At 40.8% G+C, this 13,680-nt stretch overlaps 1 protein-coding gene across 4 annotated transcripts in view; it reads right to left on the reverse strand.

The window, feature by feature from the left end:
- The window catches only part of Sh3gl3 (SH3 domain containing GRB2 like 3, endophilin A3), a 163,544-nt gene that overhangs the window by 44,726 nt on the left and 105,138 nt on the right, over positions 1-13,680 (reverse strand). For 3 of the 4 annotated variants that reach the window (XR_001504278.2, XM_048790171.1, XM_015493178.2), the window contains exons 4-6: positions 13,453-13,596; positions 8,711-8,844; positions 4,801-4,959 (exon numbers count right to left, since the gene is read on the reverse strand). Coding sequence is in view for 3 of the 4 variants with exons in the window: in XM_048790171.1 (XP_048646128.1) it covers positions 4,801-4,959; positions 8,711-8,844; positions 13,453-13,596 (437 nt within the window). In the remaining variant the exon portion in view is untranslated. The remainder of the gene's footprint in view (positions 1-4,800; positions 4,960-8,710; positions 8,845-13,452; positions 13,597-13,680) is intronic. The other variant, XM_015493180.2, reaches the window with a different exon arrangement.

Here is a 13,680-nt window from a genome sequence, read left to right on the forward strand (position 1 = left end):
TTTAACCCAAGGTTTCTCAAATTTATTTAACCATAAAAGAGAGAGTATTAACGCAACATGCTAACAGCTCATGGAATTAATTTGGGAAAATGCTACTCTAGACCAGTGAAAAGAACCTAAGAATCTATTGCTGTTGGGAACCCATGGATGAAGGACCCCCAGCTCCAGGGGATTTGTACCAAAACAGTTAGTGGATAGTGCAGGGCTCTGGCTTCACTGGGCTGAAGTAGACATCTATACAATATCTCCAGTTTCTGCTTAAGGTCAAGGATCTACATTTGATAATGTCAACTTGTAAGGAATAAAATTCTTTGCAAAAACAGAAGAGGAGACAGTGTGTTAACAAGCCCTTGGGGGATTCATCATTCCCAAGAAATGCAATGAAGGCTCAGAGTCACCTTGCTGATTTCCCTACAACCCCAAAAATCAGTGGTGGCAGGCATAATGGCCCTTCTCTGCGGGGACAGCTACTCTAGGCATCTCAGGGGACCCTGCCAAGCCTGGAACAGCAAAAGGATTCAGTCATAGGCCTGGCACTTGAAAGCCAAAGGATCAAAACACCCCCTAGCTTGTATCACCACCTATAGAACAGTGAAGCTATATGGTCTCAAACCAGAAGTGAAATGATGCTCAAGGTTTCTTATCCAGTTCTTACTCAGTGGCTGCAATAAGGAACCAAAGGATACTCTTCTTCATTTTCCCATTCCCAATTCTGGCAAAAAATTAGATAAGAAAATAGATAGAACTTTTGCTTAGAAACATTGGAATGAACACTTCAGGTCTCTGCACTATCCCCTCCTTTCCACAGCAAAGGTAGAGAAATGATACTATTGAGCCTGGAAGCCTGGCATCTGCTTGGCCCTGCTAACCAGACTTTTGGACACTGCACTAAAAGGCAGTAGGGCCCTGGCTCTGGGTTCTGTATTCTTTAAGAAAGTGGGTTGGTGAAGATGCCAAGATATCATGTGTCATCTGGCTTTCTGCTCTGTGAAACTTGTTCTCCTATGGGTGGTTCTGAGGTCTAGCTAGCTGGACATCCATTGGTCCAGGCCCAAGTTGCTTCTTCCAACAAGGCTTTTCAGAAAGCCTTATTCTCTGAGTAGGGGGCTGGTATGTAATCCTTGTTTGGCTCCCATTCCTCAGTTGGGAGAATGCACATGTGAGGACAGAGAAGTGACCACACCCTGGAATTCCTGACAAATGGCCTGTTAGCCAGAAAGTCCTAGGAAGATCTGCATTTGGTGGCCCAGGAAAGACCAAGTCTATTAATTACAGTCAGAGCTCTTCCCACATCAGGCAGAGATCTGGCAAGCAATTTTTTTAGGCATTCTCTGGTGAAGCTTTTGTTATTTCTTAGCCAGGATTGTTAAGACACGAGGGTTGAAGAAGAAAGGCACTGGCTGCTCCCTGGAATGAGATTTGAGCCTTTGAATTTCTAGTGCCAGATAAACATGGGCAGGTAGCACCAAGCACACCATCTCAAGTGGTTTCCCTTCACACTATGTACTTGGCTTATTTACTTTCTTTGGAATAAATACTTCTAAGCCCTCTTTCCAGCCTTTCTTTTCTCCTCCCCCTATGGATTAGATTGGGGAGTATTCTCTCATTAGCAGGATGGCTTGCTCTGCCTCAAAAACAGGCTCCACATGGCCAGAGGCCCAGTGAGGGCTACTTGCCCAGTTTCAGCATCTCAGATTGTGTCTGAATGAGGGTCAGGGTGGCTGGCTTCCATCAACTGAGGACACAAAGAGTAGAATGTGCTTCTTTGGGACTTTGGGGTCATGCCATATCCTCCAACACAGGTAACCAGCAAGTCTGCATTTTATTAATTATTGGTATTTTCATCAATTAAGATGTGTCTAATTCTCAATAAATCAGAACTCAAAATGGTGAATACTATGATGGATATCCCCGAATCTCTAACCCCTAATAATATAAGCATCTCCCATCTGTGTCTAAAAGATAGGCCTATGCAGCCTGCCACTCTGTTCCTCCTGAGGCATATTTTTTTGACAGAGTCTGTGCACCTATCTCCAGCAGGTTCTATGTTAGGTGGAGTCACCTTTGAACCCATCAGACACTGGCAGGACTTGCGATCTCCTATATTTAGCCTGATAATTAGACAGGTCCTTGGCAACTTTAGTTAGTGCCAAGATCATTTCCTAGGAGAAAATCCAGCCTTCCAGAAGCACAGCTTCCCACCATGAAAGGAAGCAGACATGGTTAAAGAGACTTGAGTGACAAAGGCTGGATGTGAGGTTGGCGATGAAGAGGGAGCAAGAGGCCAGAGTCCCACAGGCTGCAGAACCACTGGCCTTAGCCAGTGGGGGTAAAGACAGGGCCGAAGGTTCAATGCATGCCCTACCCCACCATATATTAGTACTTTTCCTTTCCCCCAACAGATCACATCCATAGTTTGTCCCCTAACCACCAGGCAATGTCAGCATTAGCACATCAGATACAAGGAGTTAACTGAAGGAGATTTTCTGTACCTTTCCTGGTAAGAGGAGAGAAACAGCCAGATCAGCTGGACATGAGAAAGACCCTTCTGGTTCTAACCCCCAAAAGAGAACAAAGATGGCCTTCTGGGACCTATATATAACTTGTGAGTCCCTTCAGCTATAAACCAAGAGGCATAAAGGTCAAAGCAAGTATGCCATAATAGGGGACTGTTACCAGTGTACCCTGAGGATCTCTGACATGGGGTGCTTAGCAAATGGCAGCTCTTGTCCCTAGTATCATCACACCATCATCATTATGGTAAGAATTAGCAACCACAGGGCACAGGATAACCCACTGTGGTTGACATGAGGAAAGGAGGAAAGAGAAAGGGAAGGAGCCCAGTGCCAAAGCAGTCTGGACAGCCCTTCAGTCTCATTGCTTTGGTCTCCTCTCACCTCAATTGCTGGTTTTCACGGCCTTTGTCAAAAAAGCAGAGATAGTAGGTCATCCCTGATGCCAGTTACAGCAGGCTTTCTGGTAGTATGGACCTCAGGAGCTGAAATAAGGGGGAAGGAAACCCCAGTTCCCCAGAATTGAACAGGGGTACCACCATTCACTGCAGAAATTCCCTAGGGAAATACTGAGGCCACAATGGAGAACACTTGATACTATGGAGCTTGGGTTAAGGACTAGCTACTATTTCTGCCAGGGCAGGGTGGGAGGGGTTAACCCATCTGTGACAAGCTGAATACTTGTCACTGTCAAAGAATGGACAAATAACTGTTTTTATAATGGAGGGATCATTTTTTGACTTTTCACTGATACTGAGGGGAACACTGAGGTCTCTTGGGTTAACTGTCAAGGCCAAAGCTGCTGAGACAGGCTTTACTCATGGAGAACTTTGCAAAAACAATTATGGAGGTTCATGCACAAAGGTCATGAGTGGAGCACATGGATTAGGCAGCATGTGTGACATGCAAGATACAACCCTCAACCCGTAAATCTACTGCTAATGGGCCCCAAGCTGGCAAGTCATTTGTTATGGCCCCATAAGGAGTATCTGTCATACCTCAAAAAGATTTTCTAAATACTTCAAACAAATTAAATATGGCAATCTGAAACAAAACAAAAATGCCTGTTGCTTGGGGACAATTTCAAGAAGAAATTTATATATTTAAGCAAAATAAACAAAGAGACAGCAAAGTGTTACACCTCCTCCTATTTCCCATAAAATGTAAAAACAAAAAAAATATTAAAACAAGAAACATAATAGAGTGTACTTTTCAATTCTCCATGGTTTAATGGGCATGAGAAATTTCAAACCGATTTCTCCATTTGGGAAAATTAGTCTTCTGGGATTTAGTGAATTGTCAATACTGGATATAATTCCTCCACACATCACCATGGACTAGAAAGTGCTTCTTACATTTTTTTTGAACTGATTCAGAAGATGAAAGACCTTGGTGTACTTTTTAACAAGTGGCTAGAAGTATGATATGTTTTCGAGGATAAATAAATCCCCTGACTTGTCACAGGTTTGAAAGTTTAACAAATGAGTCCAAAGCTAATGCTGGCCAAGACAGCTCATGGTTTCACTGAGGCTAGGCTGATTTAAGACCTGAGTCAGGGACTCAAGCAGAAGGCAGGTGGCTGTGGCCTTTTCCATTCAGGCAGTAAAAATGCCAAGTGATTCCTCATAACCAAGGCAAATAAGGGAAGCCCTCGGCTTGCCATGGGGAATTACTCATCCCCATTTCATTCGATGTCACTTGGAAAAATCAAATAAAAGCTGGTTAGTTAATGCCAGGACCGGTACAAGAGAAGACTGGCATTTCTAGGTGCTATGATCTAAGACCTTCAGTCCCCAGTTTTACAAGCACCACTATGGAGCAGCTAAAAAAACGCAGGTCATGCTTTTGAGTACCAAATGTTCACTCTGATGAGTAAAGGCCTCAGAGAGCTGCAGGGGGAGAAAGGCCCTCATCCTCAAACATTTGGCTCCTACAGTGCTGTTCAGTCTTAAGAACTGCAAACTGATCTATGATCTGGGCTTTCTATTCTCCTGTGAAACCACAAATGTGGCCTCAAACACAAAGGCCAGTTTACTTTGCCATCTTCTGAGACAAGTCTACCTCCCTGGGGCCCACTCAAACTATCTCTTGGATAAACAGGGCTTCCCAAGATTCCAGACCTGAGTTAGGGCTTGCTGGATGTCTGACCCTATCTTTGAGGCTGGAAATAATGACTACTGAACATTTTAAAAACTTCCATATCAACTCAGACTTTAGAGGTTTTCAACATGCTGATCAGTGTTTTATTCATTTACATTAATGTCTCTTGTTTGACTTAAATACTTACATCATTTTCTAAAAAATTAAACATGCTTCTTTCAGCCAACTCCTTTGACTCTTCAAATTTTTCTACTGCTTGTCTGACTTCTTCATCTGGTATCTTACCTACTCGTTTCTTTTTATAATCGTAATCCAGGCGGCGGCCTTCCAATTTTTTCAGGTGGTGCTAAAGAGAGAGGGGGAAAGAGAGAGAGAAAAGTAGGAGGAGGAAAGGAAAACCTCAGAGGATTGTTACATGCACAAAGTGGCATTCCCCCCATTAAAAAACAAAACAAAAAACACTTCATTATTTCTAAGCAAATAGTCACTACTTTTTCTCAGCCTAAATTCCAGAGGGCAGGAACCTGTCCCTGTACTTCTGCTGTGTGCACTTCAGCCCCTGCTGGAGACTGCCTGCTTTACAAGCCCTCAGGAATGTTGGCAGAACAAATAAAGGAAGGGATGGACAGGTGATAAGACAAATGTGTGTCTGTCTGGGACATGAAGATGCAGTATCTCTACTCAGTCCCCTCACTTCAGCTCTATTAACATCAAGATTAACTTCTAACTGAATTAACTATACAAAAAATAAGGGCATTTCTGTTGTCAACTCCACTAAGAATATAAAAACACACATTTCTAGTATCTCCCAGAATATTTATGAATCTTCTGTAATTTTTCCAAACAATTACTGAATAAGTTGCATAAAAAGGTAACCTCTGAAATGGAGAGATTTCTAAATGATACTATAATCCTTTTAATGAGATGCAGCCATGAGGCTTATTAGAGCTGTGGTAGTAAGTGCCCCATCACAATCTGTGTTCAAGCAGGGGATCACAGGTAAAAAATAGTATGGAGCCAAGTGCAGTGGGGCACATCTTTAATCCCAGAGGTGCAGGAGGATCTCCAGTTCAAAGCCAGCCTTAGCAACAGCAAGGCACTAAGCAACTCAGTGAGACCCTGTCTCTAAATAAAATACAAAACAGGGCTGGGCTCCATGGTCAAGTGCCCCTTGAATTCATTCCCCAGTATCAAAACACAAAACAGTGTAGAGCAGATGACTGTTCAGGGAAATGGAGGGGTCTCTCAGAAAGTATGACTATAAACCTTGAAAAACAGATATTTGATATCTAAAGTATATTTGAAAACTGAGATTCCCTCAGGCATATGGGTAACTTGCACTTTTCATTTGGGAGGCTCTGGTTTTGTTTTCATAACAATGAGGTGAGAAGGGCTGATAAGACTGAAGGGCAGAAGCATCCTTCTTGCATGATCTGCTACTTCCAGCAAGACCCTAAATCCCTTTCCATCTTCATATATACAGCTGTAAGTTAGTCATACAATAAATGAACAGGTTCTTGAACCTTGATTTCTATGATATAGAGCAGAGTTGAGACTACGAAAGGTCTCCTAATTCTTAACAATTAATCATCTAATAATTTCAGTTTAAATTGATACAAATTCTATATCAAACAGCAGCTGAGTAACAAGATGCCTCTAAGGAAATTATTTTGTTCCACTTACTACACAGGGTCCAATCCATGGCTAGCAACCCTACAGACCAGGCTGTCAAAAGCGCAATGTTATACAGTTGACTTTCTGTGTGGCCTTCCTTGGGAGCAATAGAACAAGAAGAAATGAATTTGTTCTGACTTAGCAAAGGAGGTTTAGATATTAAGTGTCCCCCAAAAGCTCATGTGTCAGACAATGCAAGAATTTTCAGAAGTGAAATGATTGTGTTATGAGAGCCTTATCCCAATCAGTGAATTAATCCCCTAATAGGGATTAAATGGGTGGTAACTAAAGGTTGGTAGGGTGTGGCTGGAGGACTTGGGTCATTGGGGGCGTGCCTTTGGGGTATATATTTTGTATCTGGAGAATGGAGTCTCTCTATTTCTGCTTTCTGATCATCATGTGAGTCCTTCCCTCCGTCACACTCTTCTGCCCCCACCTCCAGCCTTGAAGAATGGTGCTGTCTATGGACTGAGACCTCTGAAACCAAGAGCTCCCCAACAACTGCCAAAAAAAAAAAAAAAAAAGCTGACTAAAACAGGAGGTATCTAGTTTTAAGGCTCTGCATTTGGAAAAGAAGTTTCGGTATCTCCACAACCCAGAATATCACTTCTTCCCTGGAATCATCCATTCAATAACAATTTGTGAGCCCAATCCATGTGGAAGCCTTGAGGGTCCAGCAGTGAAGAGAGCTGATTCCTTACCCCAAAGAACTTACTGCCCAACTACAGACATAGCCAAGCAATGATGCTCATGGCACAGGGAGTATAGAAGCATACCTCACTGTGTATGGAGAGAGTACAAAGAACTTCCCAGAGGAAAATATCAGCTGAGATCTGAGATGGCTTAGGAAGGAGAAAGACAACAAATAGAGAGTACAAAGCAGAATGTTGCCTGGGAGCTTCTTGCAATTCAGTGAGGCTGGGCAGAGAGTTCAACTGGGAAAGGAAGAGCAATAAGGCCACAGAGGGAAGCAGGAGCCACGTTATTGGATCTTTATTCCGAGGTCAGTAGGAAGCTATCAGGACTGGTATCTTAGGAAGATTGCTCTAGCCATGGCATGGAGAATGGACTGAAGGGATGAACTGTGAAGCCCAGAGTCAAGAACTGCTGTGTTGATGTGTTTCAACATTACTGGCCTGAGACAGCAACACAGACATGCTTTCCCTAAAATGGAAGGAGAGGATGGTACATAAGGGGGCAAAGGAGCATCCCGGTAGGGAGTGGGTGTTTCAGGAGTTCCTGAATGGCAGCTTTCATTTTTCATTTAACCTTTGAGGATTTCACGCACCACCCCCCATATCCTTTACCTTCAAAATACACTGATGCCTATTCAGATATCCAGGACTTTCTAAGCCTTCCTTTCTTCCACATCTCCCCAATCCCAGAGGCACCCTATGCCCTGGCCATCGCACCTACACATAGGTCTTCTGCTTTTATGGGCCTGGGCCTTTGGCCAGTTTTTGCTGAAGGTTCTGCCCACCTGAGTATGGCTGGCCAGTTTCTCCCCCTTCCAGGAGGCCTTCCCTGACCTAGCCAAGCTGAGGGAGATGCCTTCCCCTTGGCATTCCTGGGCTTGTCTCTCCAACAGCACCCATCACAGTGTATTATAACTGTTAGCTGTCTCCCTACCCTATATCTGTGAGCTTCACAACAGTATGTACCTGGACTGGCTTAGCAACATACAGCCAGTGCCCACCACAGTGACAGAACACAACAGGCCCCATACACAATTGTTGGATGAATGAACCAACAAACTGACATCATCAGTTCCTTCTCTGATCCTGGGATGCAGAAATACCTCAGGGTCACTGTGCAAGCAGGGAAGGCAAGACAAGCTCCCATTTCCCTAGCCCAATCTCTACCACACAAGCTGGATCCATGGGGGTTCATTTTTCCCATTCATGATGGATCAAAAAATGTAATATAAGGGCTAGGTTTGTGGCTCAGTGATACAGCACTTGCTAAGCTCGTGTGAGGCACTGGGTTTGATTCTCAGCACTGCATATAAATAAATAAAGTCCATTGACAACTAAGAAAATATATTAAAAATGCAATCTAATATGATTTTTACAATGGAGTCATTTTGTTATGTGAGAAATGGCTACAGAAATATATGAATATTTAGCCTGGATTCTAGCTGGCTTCTATGAGATACAGAATTGTAAAGCTGGAGAATTGTAGCTGGCATCCACCCCAATCATCATGCCCCCATCCCCATGGCAGACATGACTAACTGATCCTAATTGATCCTGGCACTGTTTCACAGTGAGCCCAGAAAAATGTAACAGTTATTTTTCAGTACCCAAAATAAGATGATGATTTTGCTGAGTCCCTACATAAACCTTCTAATGATTTTTAAATATATATACCATTTTATAATTACATAAATATAAACAAGTATACTTACAGCATGGAAAACTTACCCCAATCTCTTTTAAATCTTTGTCTTGTAGTAATTGAAGTGGATCAATAAAAGTTTGCTTTACATTAATATCAAGAGAGTCTTTCACTTCAGCCATGAGTTTCATGGATTCACCAACTTCTATCAATGCATTCCCTTGGATAGAAAATACAAACAAAAAAGGTTCTTGAGGAGAATTCTCTAGGTTAACAGTGATATTTAATAAATTATTTCCGAAAAGTTTGTGGATGATAGTATAATAATGCCCTCACTCTGGGACCTTTGGATCCTGACTCATAAGAAATAAGAAAGGAAAAAATAAAAGACGTCCTGTTTTCTACATTTTCTTCTCTACCTTCTGCACTTTAACCACCACATGAAATAAAAAGTTGACAGACCAAAGCACTTACCATTTTGACCACTAGGTGGAGATAAAGCTCCTTTTAAAAACTAGTACTTCTGGAAACTGGCACCAAAGGTTCCTTAGAAGCTCAGGAATGAAATCTCTCTTTGTAAACAATGAAAGGATTCACTCATCAGGGGCTAAGTATTAACCAATAATGATTACAATAGAAATGAACAAAGCCTCTTCTCAGCTTCTAGCTGTGGGATCTTCTTGGAGCCACTCCCGGAATCCTTGCGTCCCTGTAGGTGATTTTGGGTGTTTTTTGTTTGTTTTGTTTTGTTTTGTTTTGTTTTAAGAGAAGAACAAACCAAGCCAAAGTCTGAATGGAGAAATCAGACTCATTTCACAAAATCATATAGCTTTTGGATATGCATAATGTTTTTTTTATTATTAGTTGTTCAAAACATTACAAAGCTCTTGACATATCATATTTCATACATTTGATTCAAGTGGATTATGAACTCCCATTTTTACCCCGTATGATATGCATAATGTTTAACAAGTAATTCAGTTCCCAGAGAAAAATATATAAGCTACCTTAGGCTAATATGTATTACTGCTAAATGTAGAAATCTTAGTCATTCTGCTGTAAACTTCTTCCCAGCATAAGAATTCTTTTTAAAGCTTCCAATCTTCTCTAAGGTCATCCTGAGCTGCAGGTGTGACATCCTGTCAGCAGGTGTCAGTCTGCTCTTGCAAGGAGGCCTGGGCCAGCCTTGTGGGACTTGGGTAGTGACAGGCAGTTTTTGCTGGATTATGCTCCAGTATCTTGACCCAGTTAATCTAATGTAATTTGCAAGATCCCTGCAAAACAGGTGTCCTGGGTGTTGTGCACAATGTGGTTGCATGTTCTCTAGAAGATGTCCCTGGGAAATTCTGCACTAGAACGAACAATTTTTCCTATACATGGGGGTTTTCCAAGTTGATCTTAAAAAAGATGAAGTTTGGGTTCTCTCAATTCCTTCACTTGAAGACCTGAAGGTCCACCCCAAGTCTGACCTCTGAGTTGTTTCACCTTCCAGTCAAGGGCATAGACAATTTATTTACCAGTAGACAGAAATAGCAAGATCTGTCTCATCTCACTTTTTAAAAAAAGGAAATGTATGAGACAGGACATTGCCAAAAAAAAGTGGAAATCATCACTTTAAATTAAAGCTGGCCGGAACTCCATTTTGACCCACTGGGAGCTTCATTGCTCCTAGGAGGTCAAATTTCCTGAACACAACTCTCCAGAGTTTGCTTCTAAATCTTTCTTAAATGGAGACAGGAAGTGCTTGCCTAGCCTAGAGGCTCTTTCTTGCCCAGTTAGTCGCCAAAATCAATTGGAGGGTAATGCTTCTGACCCCTCTGCCTTCCCTTCTACAAGGGCCCATACCTCACTAGGCTAGTTTATTTAGTTGTAACAGAAACATTCTCAAATATGTTTCTCTGAAGACTCCAAAGATTATATTCTGAATATTGGCCATCACCTCCCTAGAATTCCCTCTTTCTGCACAAGATTAGATCTGTTGAATTCCATAAGGATGAGGGGCAGAGCCTCCACCCATTGAGGTCTCTGCACTCTAGATTCTAGCATGTGGCCCCAAGAAGAAAGCATCCATCAGCACAGCTTCTCCCTCAGAACAGGAAAGGTCCATCTGTCCCTGATACCATGCTGACATCAGTTCTCTCCCTTAATCCAAGTTTCTTCAAGTGGCTGGACACTTGGGAAGCTACCAAATTGTCTGGCTGTCACAGCCCAGACACAGTGGCCAGGTGCACAGCAGGAATGTCCTTGGATCTCAGGGTCTGCTTGGCAGCCCCACATATTCTCTCCACTAATGGACCTTCCTGGTAAGAAAAACAGGCCATCCTGTTGCCACCAACCCTTAAAAAAAAGTAAGAATCACATTTTACTACCCTGAAGGATAGTGCTACCCTCTGTCACCAATTAAATGCTTTAACACTAGAAATTTTTTTTCCCCAAAAGATTTTTTTCTGATTTCCTAGAATTATTACCATGGCCAAATACTTGATCTCTCAACTTCAATACCCTGCTCTGTTAGCACAACATGAATAGCGAGCGACCATGCCAGATTCTCCCAGAAGACTTAATATATTTAATTCAATTCAGCCTCAATTTAATGTATTAATTTAAAGCCATCTCAATCAAAATGTAATGAACTCTCATTTTTAATAAAGGAGATTTAAAACGACTTAAGCTTCATCTGAATAAACAGAACTGACAAGTGTGTCCATGTGGTTTTTGTGATTAAATAATTAGAGATTTCAGTAAAGTATATTTTAAAATACTTTAAAACTACAATACTTAAAACTTTATGACACTGCGCATCAAAACAGGACTCAGATGGAGAAACTGAAGAGAAAGGATAGAATCAAATGTTAAAAATAAAAAAAATCAGCCTACAATAAAGGGTCATCTCAAATCAGCAGAGAAAGTTGAACTTGCTAATAAAGCACTGAGACAACCAGCTATTTATTTGTTAGAAAACAAAATTAGAATCCTATTGCACCATATCTCCAATAAACTCAGGAGCTTAGGAAAAACAAAATTAAGAAAAGGAAGTATATGTATCAAAAATAGTACAAATAAACATTTATATAATTCTCAGGGGGTAGGGATGTAAAAGATTTTCCAAACATAATGGCGAAGCTTGAAAACTTAAAGGAAGACTAATAAGCTCCACTAAAAGAAAAATAAAAATCTTTCTTCCACTAAAATGACCTCAAGCCAGGTAAAATGGCACATGCCTGTTTCCCTAGCTACTTGGGAAGCTGAGGCCAGGAGGATCACAAGTTCGAGGTCAGCCTGGGCAACTTAGTAAGACCTTGTCTCAAAATAAAAAAATAAAGAGATGTGGATATAACTCAGAGGTAGAGCACTCCTTGGTTTAATCCCTTGTAATGCAAAAATCAAATTAAATTAAATTGAAAATGACCTCTATATACAAAGTCAGAAGGTAAATGTCTACCTAGGACAAAACTTTATCATCATGTAAGGCAGGCAAAGAGCAACTATCCGACATTAGCTCAAAGACCAATAAAGGAAAAAAAAAACTTAATGGAAGAATAGGCAAAGGACATAAATACACATTCATGAAAACAATGATAAACATGAATACAATTCTGCCTTACCATTATCTCTAAAAGTAAAGAAAAACAGCACCAAGATGTCATTTTTATATGCCATACATCAAATTATAAGTTACGTAAAAGTAAACTAAAAACACAAATCTTAAATTTAGAAACTGTGTTGGGGAACACTCTCATATACTCCAGGCAGGAACATCAAACTGGCACAGCCCTTTTGGTGGGTCACTAAGAATACGCTTCCAAAACCCAAAAAACAGGCCTATTCTTGAGCCAGCAATTTCATTACTAAGAATTTCCTCTAAAAAAATGTCAAGAAACATGCATGATTTGGGGTATCCCTAAAGATCTGTCAATGAAAAAAATATTATTATAAATGCTATATAAAGATTTTTTACATGAAGAAAAATAACAAGGGGAAATTTTAGTAAAATACAATTTAAAAATATTTTTAAAACTACAGTACTAGGGCTGGGGATGTTGCTCAAGTGGTAGCGCGCTCGCCTGGCATGTGTGCGGCCCGGGTTCGATCCTCAGCACCACATACAAACAAAGTTGTTGTGTCCGCTGAAAACTGAAAAATAAATATTGAAATTCTCTCTCTCTCTCTCTCTCTCTCTCTCTCTCTCTTAAAAAAAACTACAGTACTTACAACAATGAGACACTGAATCAAAAGAAGATACAGATCAAGAAACATAAGGGAAAGACAAGAAACAAACTTAGAAAATAAAAATTTGGTCTACAATAAGGGCTCATCTAGTTTACTATATCTAGTAAATGTAAAATGTAGCTGGTTGAAGTATGATACTTGAAATATTATGCTGCCTTTAAAAAAACAATATTGTCAAAATACACTCTATTGTGATGTATACCTAAAAAGAATAAAAAATAAGAATTAAAAAATATTGTAGAAGATTGTTAAAGCATGGATCACAGTATAGTGGGAAAAAACAAGTTATAAAAGATGTATATATATATATATATTGTAATCCAGTTTTATTTTTAAAGTTATATGTGAATATACCTAAGAATAAACAAAAGGTATAAAGGATACACAGCAAAAGAGTTTAACTGGGCCTATCAGTGGAAATCATAGGTGATGTTAGCATTTTTCTTTTTTTTCCCCTAAACCCCCTGGAGTGAGTATGCATTACTTTGATAATATGAAAAAATTGTAGAACTGTTGAGTTGAAAGTCTTGTGCACAACTTACAACTAACACAGGAGGTATTCATCCTCAGCTCTGTTAGGAGAGCTGTAAATACTCACCAAAGGTGGAGTCTTCCCCGAGTTCCTTCCCATACTTCAGCATGCAGTCCCCTAGCAAGCCTTCTGTTTGTGGGTATCCAGTGGTCTTCACCTGCCCTCGGATCTTCGACACAGTGTTCAGCATTCCTAGCTTAGCTCTGTATGCTTAAAAACATTGTCATTTGTAATTCCTTAAAGTTACAAGGTGGAATGACGGGAACAGCATTTAGCAAATAGCTGCCAGAATCA

Source organism: Marmota marmota, unplaced genomic scaffold (genome assembly GCF_001458135.2).
Source record: "Marmota marmota marmota unplaced genomic scaffold, marMar, whole genome shotgun sequence".
NCBI lineage: Eukaryota > Metazoa > Chordata > Mammalia > Rodentia > Sciuridae > Marmota > Marmota marmota.